Source organism: Fusarium subglutinans, assembly GCF_013396075.1.
Source record: "Fusarium subglutinans strain NRRL 66333 chromosome Unknown NRRL66333_c0000076, whole genome shotgun sequence".
NCBI lineage: Eukaryota > Fungi > Ascomycota > Sordariomycetes > Hypocreales > Nectriaceae > Fusarium > Fusarium subglutinans.
In genome coordinates, this window is record NW_023502139.1 from 191017 (window position 1) to 209947 (window position 18931).

The window sequence follows — 18931 nt, forward strand, 5'->3', positions numbered from 1 at the left end:
CAAGGAAATAGCCAGTCGAGGCTGGAGATGCTGATGGAGGGGATCCACAGGTACCCGAAGCATCCGATGGGGAATGTCCAAAAGATATAACCGCCGCCGCCGCCGCCGCCACTGAATTCGAGTGTGAGTCTACCTGAGGTAATATGCATACGTGTTGGAGTTTCTCAGCTGTCTTTCCGGATCCAGCATTGGAGAGTTTCGGTGGTTCTGTCGCGCTTGTTGTCGCATTGCTAAGCAGACTGATACTATCCAGGCTAGAACAATGAGCCCGAGAAGAACAAAGCAAGCCAAGGTGAACATGTTGAAGGTTGTTTGTGTGTTTATTTGATGAATGGAACAGAGTATTAATAGCCACAACTACTTTTATTCCCTACCAGTTGAACAGTCACTGTTCTTTGCAATCACCGCTTTGCCCTCTGCATCGCAGGGTTTGTTCACAATGTCAAAGATGTTGTAAACGAACATTCACTGTTCAAACACGATGAGCACAAACAAGTGAATCATTCACACACAAGATGCAGCATAAAGCCTCCTGCATCGTCTTCATCTCAACATCACAAGACCACCACATCACATCCTCACATCCACACATCAACCATGACCAACTCTTACCTCCCAGCTTCCTTCAGAGGCTTCCTCTCCTGGCCCGTTCGCCGAGACGATGCCCCCCAATCCAAGAGCGACAGCATCCTCACCATGGGTATTGTCGGCGGCATCATTCTTCTCTTTATCGTACCGCCCACCTGGTACTTTATCGCCAGGACCATTCGACTTCGACGGGCAAGGCTTAAGGGGAAGGATGTTGAGCAGGGCGTGCAGAGTCAGAGCCAGTGAACAAGAGACACGCAGATTGTTCACCAACGGTTCAGAACACTCTGCATGAACACTGGATGATGACCATAGAACAGCATATTCACAGCAGTATATAACTACTACCCTCTCCCATCACTTTACCCTCATCACTCCCATCACCCTCATCACATCAACACATCACAATGGCCAACTCTAACCTCTCAGCTTCCCTCTCTCTCGTCCGCCGCAAGGATGTCGAAGCACTGCCCGATTACATGACCACCTGGCTCATTCTTGGCATCTGCTCTGGTACTATTCTATGCATCATGCTCGTCTGGTCCATTATGATCTGTTGTCGCCAGAGAAGGCTCCGGGACATCGAGGAGGCTCATGAACTGTCGTCTGTGGAGGCTAGTCCTCGCTGATGGTGAGTAAATGCAGGATGCTAGCTTTAGGGGAGTAGATAAAAGAAGAATAGACTCATTCGCCAAACCTTTGTCCAATCGTGAACCAGACTCTGAACTTTCGTGATGAATCCTTGTTAAAGCCTTTCACAGAAACTCAAAGTTCAGAGCCACACAAAGGTATATCTAAAGTCATGTTTCAAGAGCCACGGTATCATGAAAAGTACACCAACTGTGAGCGAACGGCGTTGGACTGTACCCGAGCCCACAGCCCGCGAGGACCTCAAAATGATCAAGAAGAATGTTCCCTATGTAACTGTTCCCAATTTCTCGACGACCAGCGTTGATCAAACACGCCATCAAATCACAGAACAATCCTTCCTTGGTCAAGTACAAATGAATAAAGTTGTACTCACCCACAGAGACTTTCAATATAAGCCATCTCCTCCTAACTTCAAGAAAAGGTTCATGTATCCTACTCTAATAAATGGATCGCACTGAATCACATATAAGATGCGCCCGAGGCACATCATGGAACCATCACCAGAGATGTACGCAATACTCATACCTCTCCTCAGTATCATCATCTCCTTCAACCCCACCCTCGGCATCATCATGTGCTACTTCACCCGCCGCAGACGTGTCCCTGACGAGGAAGCAATCGAACTCATAGAGACCAAGCCAAATCTCGAGCGAGGCATGCTCGTCGAAATCATCTCCATCTATCGAGACGGCATCGAGATCTACACAAAACACAAAGCACCCGCCGGCAAACGCCTGTACTACCATCCTTCGCTCAAGGACCCCGAGCAGACTCACATGCACCTCCACAACATCCCAATACCCCCCAGACAATCAATAGACGACCTCCGAAGAGAATTAGTCGCAGGATTAGATTCGCTACTCCGATCCACAACTAAACAATAATCAACACGACTACATCGTCACTCCCTCGCATCATTCATCTCATCTAGCATACACTAATACGATTAACATTCGATTGTATCTCTCAAATACTTCAATAGCCCGCCGTGACCACCGACCGGTAAAGCTGGCCACATTAATGCGGTCCTGCGCCAATCCCCATGTTTATCTATCCAGGGGTGATTCCTGACCCCTTCCGTAATTTGCCCTAGTAATCTCAAGTTTGAAGAAAAGTGACGATCCAGTTGTTGTTGTATGCAATGACAAAGGAAATGGTTTGTTTGCGACTCTCCCGTCGCTTGTCGTCATGTTGTCAGTTTCAACATTTACTCGTTATTCCGTCCACTACACCGACTGATACAAAAGGAGCGGCTCGCCCACGTTTTCGATCTCGGGGATCGTGCATTTCAGGTCAAACGCTTTGGATAGCACAATTTTGAAGATCTACCAAGTTAGCACACTGTACCCTCCAACGACTGCGAGGCCATACCTTTTGCACGTTGATGCTGTGACTTGTACTCGAGAATATTAATGCAGCTCTCATGGCTTTCGCAAACCGTCTCGCCTGTTGCCGTCAGTAAGGTCGGGTTTCCCTCCGGGGGCTCCTAGCGGAGGGCTCTTCCTCGCTGCGCTCGTACCTGATTTGAGATTTCTTCTTGATCTTGGGGAGGAAAGTTGACGAAGTGGTCGTACTTTGTACCGACGAGAATCGGGATGGCCGTCTTGTTGAACCCGCGTCCCTGTCGATACCACTCCTTGATGCTATTCAATGTACTCTTGCGGGTGAGATCAAACATGAAGAGGATAGCAACTGCATCGTTGCACACGAGAGGCAGCATGTTGACAAACTCTCGCTGACCACCGAGATCCCAGATCGAAAAGGTGATTTCCGTGTTACGGATGGAGATTGTCTTTTCCATGAAATTGACACCCAGCGTCTGGATATAATCCTCATCCCAGCTCCCTTCGACGTACTTGACCATCAACGACGTCTTGCCGATCTGCGCATCGCCAACCATTCCGACCTTGATGACAACGTGGTTTCGACCGTTGGATGATGGCTCACCAGAACCCTGTCGATAGTCGTTGTAGGCTTGGTGTGCGGGGTTGGACAAGCCACTGGCTGGGCGGGAAATTGGCGGTGCGGTTTGAACGGGGGGAGTATATCTGGTAGACGGGTCTTCTTGTCGTGGACTTTGAGCTAGCCCTTGGTCGAGGGATGTGCTTTGCTGATGATGGAACCCATTCGGGTGGGGAGATTCTTCGATGCCTCCGAGGGTCTCGTCTTGGCCTGGGGGTGGCAGTGGGATTTCATGGGGAGGTGAACTCATCAAGTGTTCCATGGTCGTAGGTTCGGCCGGAGCCGAGGGATTCGTGTAGTCGTCCAGCGTGAAGGTGTGACGGGTATCGAGGTTGACGAGTCAAGGTGACGGTGAAGCAGTCGAGTCGAGCAAACGAAAGAAATCGGTAGAGAACGTGGTCGGAGAGAGTGACAGAAGAAAAGATCAGCCTGTCAAAGCATCAAGCTAGTTGACAAGTGATGATATCGTGATGCGCAGCGGGGAGGTCAAGACAAGGCAGCTGAAAGGTGGCGGAGTCGAAAGCCACCAGAGTGAAACCGTGAGACAAGCCGTTTAGCAATGAGACCTCGGCGACAGAATACTAATCGCGTTGACACTCGTTTTTGTTCCAAACTGAAACCGGACGATGCGTTTTGTTGGAGCAGAGAGTTTGCGCTGACGTTTGGAGAGGATGATGATGGGAGCCTCTTGTTTAGGCCAGAAGCGGGACGGAATTTCAAGGCACCGGGTTTGGTGGTACAAGGCTAAAGTGGAGGGACGGATTTTAACAGCACAACAGGGGACGTAGTATTTGAGATGAAATGTTCTGAAAATAGTTCAATTGTGTTAATTTGAGATAGACTTTGCTAGTCCCTGCTTATGCGTGAAATGTTGTGATGATGATGGTGGTGTTTTAGCGTAGCGCAGCGCGTCAACGCGTTTGGGCAAGTAATTGGTTGATTCGGTGTATGGCCAGCTGAGATTGCGCAATAACTGCGTTTGATCCGTCCCAGCTGAACAAATCGTCAATATTGCAATAATAGCAACCATGTAATTGTATGATATCGTAGTACGAGCGCAGCGAGGAAGAGCACTCCGCTAGGAGCCCCCGGAGGGATACCCAACAGGCGAGTCGCTGGCACTAAACACCAAGTAAACAGTGTTCCAAACCCCCACGTCGATATCTCCGATTGGACCAATGTTTCCTCATGTCTTGTTTAACTGCGCAAGCCTTGTGCCTTAATTGAAATCACATTCCAAGGCACACGGAAATTGCTGTAGAATTGATGGAGTGCTGTAGACTGCTGTGAACTTCATGATGCTGACTAAGTCGGCTTCCCTCCGATCCACTCGGCCCATCTCCGCATGATGCCGACAAAGCTTGAACTTTGATATCACCATCAGCATCATCACCATGGCCTCAATTTCCCGGTCCCTACGCGCTGCAGCCCCTCTGGCCAGGGGTATTGTGCCCCGCGCAGCCATCCGCACGCCGATCCGAGCCTTCTCGTCTACCAAACTGAGTATGTGCGCTGGATCGCTACAATGACGACACTAACCAAACAGGCCTTGCTCGAAAATACACCAAAGACCACGAATGGATTGATCTGTCTGCGGACAAGAAGCACGGTTTCGTTGGAATTTCTGAGTACGCCGCCGAGCAGCTCGGAGATGTAGTCTACGTGGAACTGCCCGAGGCCGGAACATGGGTCGAGCAAGGCGACGCTGTCGGAGCCGTCGAGTCTGTCAAGTCAGCCAGCGACATCAACGCTCCTGTGCGTCTACGAGTCCTACAAGTCAACGACACCCTCGAGGAGAAGCCCTCGACCATCAACAAGGTGCCCGAGGACGACAGCGCTGGTGGCGGCTGGATCGCAAAGGTCGAGGTGGATGAGGAGGGTGCGAAGCAGTTTGAGAAACTATTGGATGCCGAGGCCTACAAGGCTTTTGCTGGAGCTGAATAGAATACAAGGGCATTGATCTGCCGTGCAGTCCCTACGCTACTTGACCGTCTCCGGGACTTGTCGGAGCCTAGTGATCTCATCAAGAATACTACCGCCTCCCCGTTCAACCAGAGCATTCGCAAGCTTCCTCCCAAACTTGTCTGCCTCCTCGTGTGTCTTGACAGGCTCTGTTATGTCAGAGTCGACGCCGTGGTCACCCCGAAGGTTGACAACTGTAGCCTTCATATGTAACTTGTCGTCAACCCATTTGGTCTCGACGCCGATAGGAACACTGCAGCCGCCTTCGAGTGCCCTCATGAGTGCCCGCTCGGCCTCGCACGCAAGAGCTGTTTGTTCGTTCTCGATCGTCTTGAGCAACCGAATCACCTCCTCGTCATCCGCTCGGCACTCAACTCCCAGCGCTCCCTGGCCGACAGCATGCAGAATACCGCCATTGTCAGACTCTAGAAACTGTGTAATGTGGTCTCCGAGGTCCATCCGCTGGAGACCTGCCGCGGCCAGAATGATACCGGTCAGGTCGGGGTCCTCCTCGAGCTTGCGTAGACGAGTCTGGATGTTTCCTCGGTGGTCCTTGAACTTGAGCGTCGGGTAACGTCGAATCAACTGCGCAATTCGCCGAACGCTGCTGGTGCCGATGATGCTCCCGGCCGGCAGATCGGCCAGCGTCTTCCAGCCGTGCTTGTCCTGCAATTCCTTCTTGATCACGAGTGTATCTCTCGGGTCCTCGCGGGACGTGACACATCCGAGAACGCAACCCTCGGGCAGAACCGTCGGCATGTCTTTGAGCGAATGAACAACAATGTCGAGCTCCTTGTTCACGAGCCTCTCCTCCAGCTGCGAAGTCCAGAGACCTTTCCCTCCAAAGTTGTAGAGCGCAGTGTTCTGATCACGGTCGCCCGTCGTTGTCATGCTGTGGATGTTGAATTCATGGTCGGGAAAGTTCTTCTTGAGCGCATCGACGACGATCTGCGTCTGCGCCAGTGCAAGAGGCGACTTTCGCGTGCCGACGTTTACGACGCCTTTTCTCTGCGATTCGGCCATGATTGTTGATTGACGAGTGTAGGATGACGACCCGTACCATGGAGGCGCACGCTCTTTTCCTCCACGATGGTGGGGCAGTACAGTGCGGGGTCCAACACTGTCGCAGTGGAAACTTCATGATGTAAATGTGGATGTATGTGATCGTGATCTCGACCCCCGATATGACGAGTTATTGCGCATGGTACCCGATTTGTTGGCTATGGTTACCCTCGGATAAGCGTAAAAGTAACATTAAATAACTTCCTAGCACGTATGGAGTTGAGCTGGGCGACGCAAGAGTAACAAGCGAGTGCCGGCTTGAGCAACACTTCGGCAGACGGAGCAACGGGTATTTGGCATCAACGTTTGACCTTGAAGCATGTGAGGCATGTGAGATCCCTCCGGGGGCTCCTAGCGGAGGGCTCTATCTCGCTGCGCTCGGGAGGAGATAGACGAAGACAGACGAAGAAAGATGAAGGATAGATGAGTAGGACAAGCCATTGTATAACAAACAGCAGCGATATAAATAAGAATAGACAGGAAGCAGTTCACATCATCACCACCAACACTCGTTAATATGAAGTTTCAACTTACTATCCTTACTCTGGCTGTTCTAGCCCTTGCAAAGCCTCAGGCTCCTCCCGATCCAGCCCCAGCTCCCCCTGATCCAGCACCAGCTCCTCCTGACCCAGCTCCAAGTCCCCCCTCAACCTCTGAGCCGCCTGCTCCTCCCCCTGACCCCCCAGCTCCGGCACCTCCAGCTCCTCCTCCCGTCCCTCCTCCGGCTGATCCCCCGGCTGACCCTCCCACCGAGCCGTCTCAACCCCCTCCTCCGCCACCTCCGTCTCAGCCTGCACCTCCTCCATCCGGACCAGCTCCTGTCCCTCCCCCAGCTACTCCGGCCCCAGCACCTCCTCCGGACCCAAGTCCCCCTCCACCTCCGAGTTCAACCGCCGAGCCTCCTCCTCCCGAGGGACCAATCTGCGAATGCGGCTACACTTACTGCTCTTCAGTCCTCAAGGGCATGGGTACGTCTACAGCCCCCCCGATGTTCAACACTAACAACCACAGACAACCCGTGGAATGAGGATCAAATCTCGCAGGCATACTGCGGCACGCCCAATGTGAAATGCGACGGCGAATCACCAACCAGCAGCATAGACAATGCGCTGTTCATCTGCCTATGCGACCAGCCAAGCCAGAAAATCGGAAACCATCTCGAGCTTCTTTGCGGCTGCGACAAGTGTCTCGTTGTCAAGCCTGACTACAGAGGAAGATGCAAGACTCCCCCGTTGGCTGGCAAGGGCGGCAAGGGTGATGGGAAGGATAATAAGGTCAGAGGAACCAATCCACTCGGCTTCTGGATGTAGGTAATCGTGGAGGAAGTCACTCATTTGGTGTTTTTGTTAGATCCAAATTGACCCATGCTATTGAGCTTCATGTCAGTGTCCAATCCAACAAGACTGCACACGAGCGCAGCGAGACAGAGCCCTCCGCTAGGAGCCCCCGGAGGGATCTCACCTCTCATTGTATCTGATTCTGCATCAAAGTGACAATCGCATGATTCAAGAATGCCAGCTTACACATCAAGTGGACCTCCCTCTCTTCCATGAGCGTCCATCAGCGGTACATACAAATCTCGAATCGGCCGCTCCGGGTACGTGACCCCGGCCTGCCCCACACAAAAGCCGGCGCTACACGGGGTTAAGTGCCGAGAATGGACGGCTAGGCCCGTTAGTCTGACGTCAGTCGCAGCAAGAGCCGAACGGAAGAGTTTGTCAAGGTGCTCGAAACGGTAGAGAATTGGCCCGACTGCAAGGGTCCAAGCGTGGAGAAGCACGACGTCTGCATGTGGTATAAAGGTGAGTGCGTCATCCATTAGAGTTTGTCTCATCATAGCATTTCATCTCATAACTCATCTCATATCAACCGTAAACTCACCCTTTCACTCAATACCCATCACCACACATTCCGCAGATACCCAATTCATACACAATGGCTCCCAAGGTGCTCGTCGTTCTCACCAGCCAGTCCAAGATGAACAATGGACATCCTACCGGCTGGTACCTGGTAAGCCACCCACTCACTCACGAAACCCCAAACTAACCACCGCCAGCCCGAGCTCGCCCACCCCTACTATGACCTCGTCAACAGCGGCGTCGAGATCACCGTCGCCTCTCCCGCCGGCGGCGAAGCACCCCTCGACCAAGCCTCCGTCGAGATGTTCAAGGGCGACGAGGAGTCCGTAAAGTTCCTCAAGGAGAAGAAGCAGCTCTGGGAGCAGACCACCCCCCTCAAGCAGTTCCTCGGCAAGGCCTCCGAGTTCGACGCCATCTTCTACCCCGGCGGCCACGGCCCCATGTTCGACCTCGTCAACGACGAGACCTCTATCAAGCTCATCGAGGAGTTCTACAAGGCCGGCAAGCCCGTCGCCGCAGTCTGCCACGGCCCCATCGTCTTTGTCAACGTCACGGTCGACGGCAAGCCTCTCCTCGAGGGTCGCGAGGCCACCGGCTTCAGCAATTCCGAGGAGGAGGCCGTCAAGCTGACCAGCGCCATGCCCGTTCTCCTCGAGGACGAGATCAAGCGTGTTGGCGGCAAGTACGTCAAGGCTGACGACTGGGCAGAGAAGCTGGCTGTCGATGGACAGGTTATCACTGGACAGAACCCTGCGTCCGCCCACGCTGTTGGAAAGGCCATCCTCAAGGCCATTGGCGCTTAAATAGATCATGATACCACGTTAATACAATGAGATAATGTCTAAAGTTGACAAATTGTACTTTGCTGTTCCCTCCGGGGGCTCCTAGCGGAGGGCTCTTCCTCGCTGCGCTCGCGTGAAACGGTGATGTTGAGTGCGATTAATGAGATTTACGTGTTATTGATGCTCTAGGGCCAAGAAATCTTAGAAGCGATCCGAAGCGACGAAATACTTGGCTAAGTCTAGCCCAAGTTCAGAGGACTGTTGCTGGGTTTAGTCACTCTTCATTTAAATCTTGAGTGTATTGCTCCAAGTGCACTATCTACTCATTTCACAAATATATCACTTCTCACTGCCTCTAGACCTCTTTGAATGGATCACAGGTGTACATGATAATACTCAGAATAGGGTAGTACGTGATTGTTATTACATTACTACTAATCCTTCTTGAAAACCTTCTCAAACCCAGTCAAGGTAAACCTATAATGCACCTTGTTCTCCTTCACACGCTCAACAGCCTCAGCACATCCCTTTTCCGAGATATCGATTGTCTCAACCCATGCAACAATGTTCTTCTCGGCCGCCAGCTTGAGCATAGCATCCATCTCCTGGTGGTTGCCCAGGTGGCTGCCCGTGATCTTACCAGCATTGCCAGCGAATGTACCAGCAGTCACCTGAGGAAGCGGCTCATCGGGGATACCGACATTGTGAAACTCTCCTCCGATGTTGAGCGTAGACATGTAAGCGTTCATGTCAAACGTGTGCGTCATGTCGGCGCAGTTGAGGATAAAGTCAAAGGTGAACTTGTACTTGTCGGCCCAGTTCTCATCCGTTGTGACGATGACTTCCTTTGCGCCCAGCTTCTTTGCATCCTCCACCTTTGAGGGGGAGTGTGTCATGGCGTAGACTTCAGCGCCGAGTGCTTTTGCCCATTGGATACCCATGTGTCCGAGACCGCCAATACCGACGATCGCAACAGTCTTTCCAGGACCGACGTTTGCCCTCACGAGGGGAGAGTAGGTCGTGATACCCGCGCAGAGAAGAGGCGCAACCTGCTCAGACTTGAGGGAATCAGGAATCTTGAAGGTGAAGTACTCGTGAGCACGGATATGCGATGCAAAACCACCATGCGCAACACTTCCATCCGGATAAGTGCAGTTATACGTGTCCACCATGTCGGGACAGTAGTTTTCGTTCTTGTTCTTGCAGAGCTTGCACTCCAGACACGAGGCGACTTGAGCACCGACGCCAACACGGTCTCCAACTTTAATGTCTTTGACGTTGTCGCCTACACGGACAGCTTTGCCGACGACTTCATGGCCGACGCAGAGAGGCCCTTCAAAGTCGCCCCAGCCGCCGGTGACGGTGTGCACGTCTGAGCCACAGACACCGCAGGCTTCAATCTCGACGTCGATATCGCGATCGCCCCATGTCTTGGGTTTGAGGGTTTGTTTTTGGAACTTGTTCCATGATTTGGGGCTGTCGACGCAGAAGCCTTCAAAAGTATCGGGGTAGCCCATGGTGAATGATGATTGGCGAATTAATTAATGTGATTGATCTATCAAGGTTCTCTACCTATTCGCAGTATTTATATCTTCTCTTCTCGTCTCCTCCGCCTCCTCTGTTGTCTGTTCTCAATCTTCTGTATGACGTCTTGAGTCCAGTGTCTATGACGCTCCGCGATAAAAGCTCCGGTGAGATATCGCATTTACAGAATCTTTGGTCTCCATTTACACTCAATCGGGTAAGCTTCTCGAAATATAGTCCGATCGAGATGCAATCTGGGTAAAAGTTGAGATAAGTGGCCGTGTTAGAACCGTGGGTCAAATGACGTAGACGAGATTGGCGACTGAAGTTGCGACGAGATTGAGTAGTATTCGGGGGCCTACGTGATAAATCCGATTAAACTAATACATACTCCTCGATGACAGGCTAAATCGGCTCGTACAGGCTGCATCTCTGATCCAGCGCTGTTTGGTCGATGATTGAAGGCCCTGATGTTTGGGTCCGTCCAACATCTCCAGGTTCGCAACATATCTCGATCCAACAGCCAACCTGGTCCAGCTTGTGGGTTTCTGACAAGTCTCCCCACAACTCCTCGAAGATACTCCGCAATGTGTAGAGTTGTGACATTGCGTCAAAGGTGGGTAAACAGTAGGAGGACGTCTGACCCGTGAAACTTGCCAAGCCAGCAGTACTTGTCATCTAAGAGACTTGTGGCCGAGGCATTGAAGCAGAATCGCCGTATTGGATTGACGGAAGCTGAAAGGTTGGCGAGAATAGCTTGAGGCTGGATGTGTTAGCGTTGAAGCCGGGAGCATGTGAACTTACACATTGCCAGACAAAGTCTGTATATATTGCCGCAGCAGTGTCAAACTCGGTCTTGAGACTGGGGTAAGCATCAATAATTTGCCTCTGTTGGGTTTCGTTGATGAGCGGTAGAGATATAGGCCCCGAAGAATGTCTCGAGCGAGATGTTTCTGTTGATGAGTGCTCTACCGTCTTCAGCGACAGTCCCCATGAGCACAGCTACTCGTGCAACATCTCCGTCCCGCCATCTCTGAGATCTGTCACTCAGTATTATGACATTGTCGGTTATCGGCATAAAGCGCTTCCTGCTGTGCTCATGGCGTTGGCGAGAGTATCTGCTGATACACCTCTCATACACCGCAGCTGGTCTGGCGTCGACAGCCAACAACAGTTGTCAGATTATCCCAGTATGAAGTTTCGTGATGACTGGCAGTGTCCGAGGTATCCAGCAGACATCTGACCAGAAAAGATCATTGCGGCACGGAATGGAGATGTGTATCTGTTGACATGGAGGTCAACAGACATGGCGCCTGCAGATTCACCCCAGATGGTGACGTCGGATCACCACCAAAGGCACGAGCATTCCGCTGGACCCATTCAAGAGCGAGCTGTTGATCATATATGCCGAGGTTAATCTCTGAATCAGGGTTGCCCGGGGCGTTCGGGAACCCAAAGACTGTCTCATCAGCAAGGCTCACAAGCCAGAGTCGACCCACCATTTGTTCTGTAGTTGAAAGTAAAGACGACGATATCTTCATGCACCGCGAAACCGCTAGGATGTGCACTGAGTGCAACGTATTGCTCCGGTTCATTACTGTCAAGATGAGTACGATGAATACGAGATGGCCCGGCGATAATTTCGCCAGCGTCGTGCACAGTTTGCAAAGAATGGATATCGTATTCTGAGTTCATGGACTGGGCATAGGCTGGTTGAGAATCATGAATTGTCAAAACATCAATCACTATACGAGCGCAGCGAGGACGAGCCCTCCGCTAGGAGCCCCCGGAGGGACATAGCCAACTCAATGAATCACAGTCAAGTCGCCCTCCTTTCACCCTTTGCCGCATCCAAAGATCTCTGCTTCTTCTCATCATTCGTATCCTTTGCGAAGCTGGCAACATGTTCAGGCACGTCCACCTTGTTATACGGGCCCGGAATCGGCTCTCCGATGGTCTGATACACAGGTAGCACACCCGTCCACGTCGAATTCACCAGACTCTCGTTCTCCAAATCACTCTTGTCATCCGTCGTTGATCCCGCACTGATCTTGGCACTTGCCGAAGTGATCTTGATCTTGAGGATATTCGTGCTCTGCATCTCCGACGCCAACGGAGGCTGTCGTGTATGGTTCCATCGATCAGCCACAACACTGTTGCTGATGAGTTCCATCGCATACAGCTTTTCTTCATCGGATTTGACAGTAGTCGCGTATCCGTAGATCACAGCGGACCGATAGTTGTAGTTGTGCGAATACGTCGCCAGAGTCAAGACGAGTCCGTCAACGTGCGATGCAGCAACACAAACGGGCATTCCCTGAATCTCTTCTCCATCGACGGTAGATGTCTGAGCCAAGTTCATGATCCTCGACGACACATATCCATGGAGATACAGTTCAAGAGGGTCTCGCAGGCTGGAACTCGGCCGGTCAAACGACCCCAGCTGTCCTATCATTGGCAGAACGACCGGGAACGGCTGAGAGGGTGTGTTGAATGATACATGAAGAATCGGACATGTATTGACGATACTATGAACAGTCTCGAGGTCGTAAACCCCGTGGACCTTGTACCGTTTGATGGTATTTGTTGAGTCTTTGGGGTACTGAAGATTATGACGGCCCATTTTGATTCACTCTGACGATGATTGATTCACTTTGACGATGATTACAATTCCTACAACACCATAGGTCACCTTATATAGCCATCCGTATCTGTTCACAGGCTAGAACTGCCCCGAATGGTAATTATTCGCGTGATAAGACAGCCTCTAGCTCAAAGTTAGCTGCAGCCGGGTGCATCCCGGGCCGGAAAAACGACAACCCCACCTCCACATCTTGTGGCCACACTCTCCATCATCAAGATACCCCGCGACATCAAAGTCGCATCAAATCACCATGGTTCTTCAAGATCTCGGCCGTCGCATCAACGCGGCGGTCACCAACCTGACCCGAGAGCAAAATCTCGACGAAAAGGTGCGTCTCCAGCTCTCGCTGCCTTCCCCGCTAACAGTCTAGGCCTTCGATGGCATGCTCAAGGAGATTTGCGCCGCTCTGCTCGAGGCAGACGTCAATGTACGACTCGTCGGCCAACTACGGAAATCCATCAAGGCCACCGTCAACTTCAAAGAACTCCCCCCCGCCGTAAACAAGAAACGCCTCATCCAAAAAGCCGTCTTCGACGAACTCGTCAAACTCGTCGATCCCCACGCCGAACCATTCCGACCGAAGAAGGGAAAGAGCAATGTCATCATGTTTGTTGGTCTCCAGGGTGCGGGAAAGACGACAACGTGTACAAAGCTCGCGCGGCACTACCAGTCAAGAGGTTTCAAGGCCTGTCTGGTCTGTGCCGATACCTTCAGAGCTGGTGCCTTCGACCAGCTGAAGCAGAACGCCACAAAAGCCAAGATCCCCTACTATGGTTCCCTCACAGAAACGGATCCCGCCGAGGTTGCGAGGGCTGGTGTTGACCAATTCAAGAAGGAGAGGTTCGAGGTCATCATCGTCGATACATCAGGTCGCCACCGACAAGAGTCTGCCCTGTTCCAGGAGATGGTGGACATCCAAGAAGCCATCAAACCCGACGAGACTATCATGGTCCTCGACGCCTCGATCGGTCAACAAGCAGAGTCGCAAGCCAAGGCGTTCAAAGAGGCCGCTGATTTCGGAGCCATCATCATCACAAAAACCGACGGCCACGCACACGGCGGTGGTGCCATCTCTGCAGTCGCTGCAACGCACACCCCCATCGTCTTTATCGGTACCGGCGAACACATGCTCGACTTTGAAAAGTTCGCCCCCCAACAATTCGTCCAAAAACTCCTCGGCATGGGCGACATGGCTGGACTCATGGAGCACGTGCAGAGCCTCAACCTCAACCAAAAAGACACCATCAAGCACATCCAGGAGGGCATCTTCACCGTCCGCGACCTGCGCGACCAACTCTCCAACATCATGAAGATGGGCCCCCTCTCCAAAATGGCCGGCATGATCCCCGGCATGAGCAACATGATGCAGGGCATGGACGACGAAGAAGGCGGCGCCAAACTCAAGCGGATGATCTACATCTGCGACTCCATGACCGACAAGGAACTCGACTCGGACGGCAAGATCCTCATCGAGCAACCCACCCGAATGACTCGAATCGCACGCGGTTCCGGCACATCAGTACGCGAAGTCGAGGACCTCCTCACCCAACAACGAATGATGGCAGGCATGGCAAAGAAGATGGGCGGAAACATGAAGAACATGCAACGAGCGCAACAGGCTATGGGCGGAGGAAACAAGGCACAGCAATTAGCAGCCATGCAAAAGAGGTTACAGAGCATGGGAGGCGCCGGCGGTGCAGGCGGAATGCCCGATATGGGCAGCTTGATGAAGATGCTCGGCGGCGGAGGAGGAGGAGGCATGCCCGGTGGTATGGATATGCAGGCTATGATGAGGCAGATGGGCATGGGCGGCGGCGGCATGCCTGGGATGCCCCCTGCAGCAGGAAGAGGTCGAAGGTGAGCACGCCTCAAATGCAATACGATTGCCAGTCACTTTTGTCCCTGTCGACTACCTAGCATACGCATCTCAAAATTGAAGATACCCTGACCTCAGGGCAAAGCTCCTGACCTTCCGATGTGTCTATTGAGTTTGATGAGTCTCGAGTTACTGTTTCCACGCTGCCTTGTCTATCGCAACATGACGATATCCCTCCGGGGGCTCCTGGCGGAGGGCCTTTTCTCGCTCCGCTCGGGTTCGATCATAAGGATCTCAGCAGGATGCAGTGTATTGACTGTGGTCGTAGACGACACCTCTTCCCGACATTACTGGCACGACGTTCGATTAGTGCCCAGTTACTGATATGCAGAGTAGTATATGATATAAGTTTATTAAACTTTACCTAAATTTATGATGATATCCCTAAACTCATCATGGGACTGTTCCACCCTGGCATTGGTCTATATTCTACGGGTGACTTGTGGGCATGACCTCAAGCGCCTTGTCCTGATCAATTATCTGCAGCAATCTCAGCTGATAGAAATAGAACAAAGTGAACGCCCTGATTGGTGGAGGCCGAGGTGGTCGCATCTAACCGCCGGCTTGAATTGACCAGGGTGAACCAACAGCTTCATGGATTCTCAGACACACATAAAACCGCAGACGGTAATGAACCCCCGAATCAAATGCACAACAATTGCCTCATTTTATCAATTACAAACTGAATCTCAAAATGCCCTCAATCGATGCTGACACGCCACTTCCCTCAACTGAGGGTATCACGGAAACTAACTCCAGTCCCGCTTCTCACAGGCACCGCACTCCTTCCGTCTCTCTTACCCCTCCTGGCGGGACTAGGGAAGGGACTCATGGACTCACATCTGCCATCCACAACATTCGTCTCTCCGACACAAATGGTACTCTCAATTGCTCATCGAGATTCCGCTAACAAGGCCAGGACACGCATCTCTCTCCCCAGAACCAAGACGCTCCAGAAATGGCACCCCCCGACGAAGGCGTTCAAGCACCGGGGCTGCTCAGCAGCATGACGTTGCCGACGAAGAACTCCCTGATGATGCATTCCACTCCCCCGAGTTCCAAGGAGCTTTCCGAGATGCCAAGCAGCTAATGTCCAACATTCAGTCTGTGCTGGGAAGCTCAAATGTCCATGAAGGGTCCGAGTCAACCATGCGCAAACTCCACGAAGAGGCTGGCAAGCTCGCTGCCTTTGAGTACCCAGCAACTCGTACCGTTGGATTCGTAGGCGACTCTGGTGTTGGTAAGTCACCAGTAAATGTGGTTGCGCCGCTGACAGTTGCAGGCAAAAGTAGTCTGCTCAATTCACTCCTCGACAGAAAAGGCCTTGCAAGGACTGTAAGTAAACGCCCAAGTTTCGGACCATGCTGACATCTCAGAGCAACAATGGAGAAGCCTGCACATGTGTTGTGACAGAGTACCATTATCACAACCGTGACACGCTTGACATTCGAGTCAATCTGTTCTCGATGGAGGAACTTCAAGATCAACTCCGTAGACTCCTTCAGGTTTATCGCACATTTGAACTTCATCAGGATGAGATTACTGATGCCGCTGAACGTCAAGACATGGAGGCAAATGCCAAAGTGGCCAAGGATACGTTCCAAGCCATGTTTCGGAGTCGACTAACTGATGAGGCATTCTTGATTCGTGAAACTTATGAGGATGTCCTCGATCGACTTACTCGTTGGGCAGCTGATGCAAGGCCTTCACCCTCGATGACTCTTCATACAGGCCTCTCGCCGCAAGCTTGTTCCAACAAATTGATGGAGCTCTCTTCCGAGCCGGCAACAAGAGATTCTCCAGCGACGTGGCCCTACATCCGAAGCATCAAGTAAGTACGTTCCCAGGACTGAACCAACTAACAAGAAAGGGTCTTTTTGAATGCGCATATCCTCAGCCGAGGCTTGATCCTCGTGGATCTACCCGGCCTTCGCGATCTCAACTCTGCTCGAAGGATCATCACCGAACGTTATCTCCTGGAGTGCAACGAGATCTTTGCAATCTGCAACATTGGGCGTGCGGCTACTGACGAGGGTGTTCATCAAGTTTTTGACCTGGCGGACCGTGCTCATCTGTCGAATGTCGGCATTGTTTGTACTCGTTCTGATGTAAGTGGCAGTAGGAATTTGTGAACTCGCTGACTTTGTAGGATATCGACCCTGAGGAGTCAATCCGAGATTGGCCAGGCACAAGGGCAAGGCGTATTGAGCAGCTGCTGGAGTATATGGAAGCGGCTACCAAGGAAATCGACGAACTACAGGTAGATATTGATGACTATGAAGCGAGTGATCTATCCGAACAAGAAAGACAGGAACTTGCGGAATGCCGGGAAGATCAACGACAAGCAAGGTATGTTTTCGACAGTCTTTGGTAACTGCTAACAATTTCAGCACCCGCAAACAAAACTACGAGTTTGAGTAAGTTCCAAACATCAGACAGATTAGCATAGACTAACATCTGCAGACTCAAACAATACCTGATCACAAACCGCAATCGGATCATCACCAACTCACTCAACACCACCTACGCCGACCGTGTGACACGAGTCTTTTGCGTTAGCAACACAATCTACTGGCAAAACAGAACTGCCAAAAAGTCAGAGGCCAAACGACATCTCGACCTCAGTGGCATCTTGCAGGTCCGAAAACACTGCATCTCGATTGTCGCAAACAGTCAACGACGCATCGCCACACAATACATGAAAGACCAGATCCCTGCGTTGCTTGCTGACATTGAGCTCTGGGTGCAATCTGGTGCTCGTACTGCCAGCGAGGAACGTCGCGAGGCACTCTGCCAAACTCTCGACAGTGTTGAGCGTCGTCTGAGGAAGGTATGGGATTGTTGAAGTGGCGTTCTGACTGACTTTTGTAGGACTTTGCATCGCGCGCTTTTAGTCGTCTAGCAAGAGGATACAATGAAGACTTTACAGAATACATTTGGAACAGTGAGTGCCTCATTTCGGTGAGAATTATACTGACCTTTAGATCGTCACGTTTCTTCATGGAGCCGGTCAGCTAAGAATGCAAGCCTAGATTGGGCAGGGGTACGTCTTCGCGATATTGTCTGACCAAGCTAACACATTCAGTGGCATCACAGTAAGTTGACAATGCCACAGAGGTTCGGAACTAACGAACAGGTTCCTATTCTGCATTCTGCCGAAACTTTGGGGACTACTGCACCCCTGCAGTCGGATCACGGAACTGGAATGAGGAGGCTATGGATGATATGGTTACTGATCTTGAAGGGCCCTGGGAGGGGATGTGTGGCGCTATACAGGAACGACAGTCGAGTATGCTTGAGAATGCGGACGAATTCGCAGACATGGCTATTGAGAGACTTGGTAAGTCGTACACCACGGACTGGGCTTGCTGACGTGGGTAGAGGAGCATAATTCCATCGATTCTTTGACTCGAGCTCTTGAAAATCGGCAGAGTATGTTCCTGGCTGCCATCGAAAACGTCAATGATGACTTTGAGAACAACCTCCGGTGAGTTACTCGTGCTCATCGACGTCACGGTGAGTAGCATCTGCTTCGTCGCTAACATCACAGGATCCTCCGCATCGAGTCACTTTCCGTCCTTAGAAGTTCACTCTGGGGGAAATCCATGGAACCATTCTACAACAAATGCAACGCCGAATCCGGTACGTCCACACCTCATCTACTGACGCAGCTAACCCTTCATTCAGGCCGGGGAAGTGATGCTCGTCGAAAGGCAATCATTAGAGGGGCTTTGAGCGACGAAGATTTGTTCACCAAACTCATGCAAACCCTCAAAGATAGTTTCCGAGCCATTTCAGAGGCTACTGAGGTAAAGATACAGGAAGCGACCGTGGAGTATTTGCGCGTTATTGAGCAACGGTTTGATCTTGTGCGGAGCGAGAACGTCGCTCGGGAAAGCGAGCAGGATCCAGACTTTCGACTTCGGGTCGAGCAAGTTGCGCGAGCTGGAAGGGAGACTATGCAGAGGGTTCACCAAGTTATCTGATGTTATCTCTATTTATGCCCAACATCAAATACGGT

General features: G+C 51.7%; 11 protein-coding genes across 11 annotated transcripts; 7 read left to right on the plus strand and 4 right to left on the minus strand.

Moving 5' to 3' along the window:
* Window positions 1-597: 597 nt before the first annotated feature.
* On the plus strand, window positions 598-834 carry FSUBG_6843 (uncharacterized protein; the record flags this gene model as incomplete). The annotated part of the gene is made up of 1 exon (XM_036685085.1): window positions 598-834. The coding sequence occupies one exon, from the start codon at window positions 598-600 to the stop codon at window positions 832-834; it is 237 nt and encodes a 78-aa protein (XP_036537695.1).
* Window positions 835-995: 161 nt separating this feature from the next.
* Window positions 996-2123, plus strand: FSUBG_6844 (uncharacterized protein; the record flags this gene model as incomplete). The annotated part of the gene is made up of 3 exons (XM_036685086.1): window positions 996-1192; window positions 1367-1508; window positions 1710-2123. The coding sequence occupies 3 exons, from the start codon at window positions 996-998 to the stop codon at window positions 2121-2123; spliced, it is 753 nt and encodes a 250-aa protein (XP_036537696.1).
* Window positions 2124-2725: 602 nt separating this feature from the next.
* Window positions 2726-3463, minus strand: FSUBG_6845 (uncharacterized protein; the record flags this gene model as incomplete). Its single annotated transcript, XM_036685087.1, has 1 exon — window positions 2726-3463. One exon carries the CDS (start codon window positions 3461-3463, stop codon window positions 2726-2728), a length of 738 nt encoding a protein of 245 aa, XP_036537697.1.
* Window positions 3464-4595: 1132 nt separating this feature from the next.
* On the plus strand, window positions 4596-5145 carry FSUBG_6846 (glycine cleavage system H; the record flags this gene model as incomplete). Its single annotated transcript, XM_036685088.1, has 2 exons — window positions 4596-4704; window positions 4748-5145. 2 exons carry the CDS (start codon window positions 4596-4598, stop codon window positions 5143-5145), a joined length of 507 nt encoding a protein of 168 aa, XP_036537698.1.
* A 36-nt stretch (window positions 5146-5181) lies between these two features.
* On the minus strand, window positions 5182-6186 carry FSUBG_6847 (porphobilinogen deaminase; the record flags this gene model as incomplete). The annotated part of the gene is made up of 1 exon (XM_036685089.1): window positions 5182-6186. The coding sequence occupies one exon, from the start codon at window positions 6184-6186 to the stop codon at window positions 5182-5184; it is 1005 nt and encodes a 334-aa protein (XP_036537699.1).
* A 556-nt stretch (window positions 6187-6742) lies between these two features.
* Window positions 6743-7535, plus strand: FSUBG_6848 (filamentous hemagglutinin; the record flags this gene model as incomplete). The annotated part of the gene is made up of 2 exons (XM_036685090.1): window positions 6743-7193; window positions 7237-7535. The coding sequence occupies 2 exons, from the start codon at window positions 6743-6745 to the stop codon at window positions 7533-7535; spliced, it is 750 nt and encodes a 249-aa protein (XP_036537700.1).
* A 625-nt stretch (window positions 7536-8160) lies between these two features.
* On the plus strand, window positions 8161-8887 carry FSUBG_6849 (uncharacterized protein; the record flags this gene model as incomplete). The annotated part of the gene is made up of 2 exons (XM_036685091.1): window positions 8161-8235; window positions 8282-8887. 2 exons carry the CDS (start codon window positions 8161-8163, stop codon window positions 8885-8887), a joined length of 681 nt encoding a protein of 226 aa, XP_036537701.1.
* Window positions 8888-9300: 413 nt separating this feature from the next.
* FSUBG_6850 (alcohol dehydrogenase (NADP+)) lies at window positions 9301-10383 on the minus strand (the record flags this gene model as incomplete). Its single annotated transcript, XM_036685093.1, has 1 exon — window positions 9301-10383. One exon carries the CDS (start codon window positions 10381-10383, stop codon window positions 9301-9303), a length of 1083 nt encoding a protein of 360 aa, XP_036537702.1.
* Window positions 10384-12209: 1826 nt separating this feature from the next.
* On the minus strand, window positions 12210-13013 carry FSUBG_6851 (flavin-nucleotide-binding protein; the record flags this gene model as incomplete). The annotated part of the gene is made up of 1 exon (XM_036685094.1): window positions 12210-13013. One exon carries the CDS (start codon window positions 13011-13013, stop codon window positions 12210-12212), a length of 804 nt encoding a protein of 267 aa, XP_036537703.1.
* A 271-nt stretch (window positions 13014-13284) lies between these two features.
* FSUBG_6852 (signal recognition particle) lies at window positions 13285-14895 on the plus strand (the record flags this gene model as incomplete). Its single annotated transcript, XM_036685095.1, has 2 exons — window positions 13285-13362; window positions 13405-14895. 2 exons carry the CDS (start codon window positions 13285-13287, stop codon window positions 14893-14895), a joined length of 1569 nt encoding a protein of 522 aa, XP_036537704.1.
* Window positions 14896-15604: 709 nt separating this feature from the next.
* Window positions 15605-18896, plus strand: FSUBG_6853 (uncharacterized protein; the record flags this gene model as incomplete). Its single annotated transcript, XM_036685096.1, has 12 exons — window positions 15605-15788; window positions 15851-16150; window positions 16324-16741; window positions 16808-17018; window positions 17060-17259; window positions 17301-17327; window positions 17374-17740; window positions 17782-17854; window positions 18098-18250; window positions 18292-18397; window positions 18461-18552; window positions 18598-18896. The coding sequence occupies 12 exons, from the start codon at window positions 15605-15607 to the stop codon at window positions 18894-18896; spliced, it is 2430 nt and encodes an 809-aa protein (XP_036537705.1).
* Between the last annotated feature and the right edge of the window lie 35 nt (window positions 18897-18931).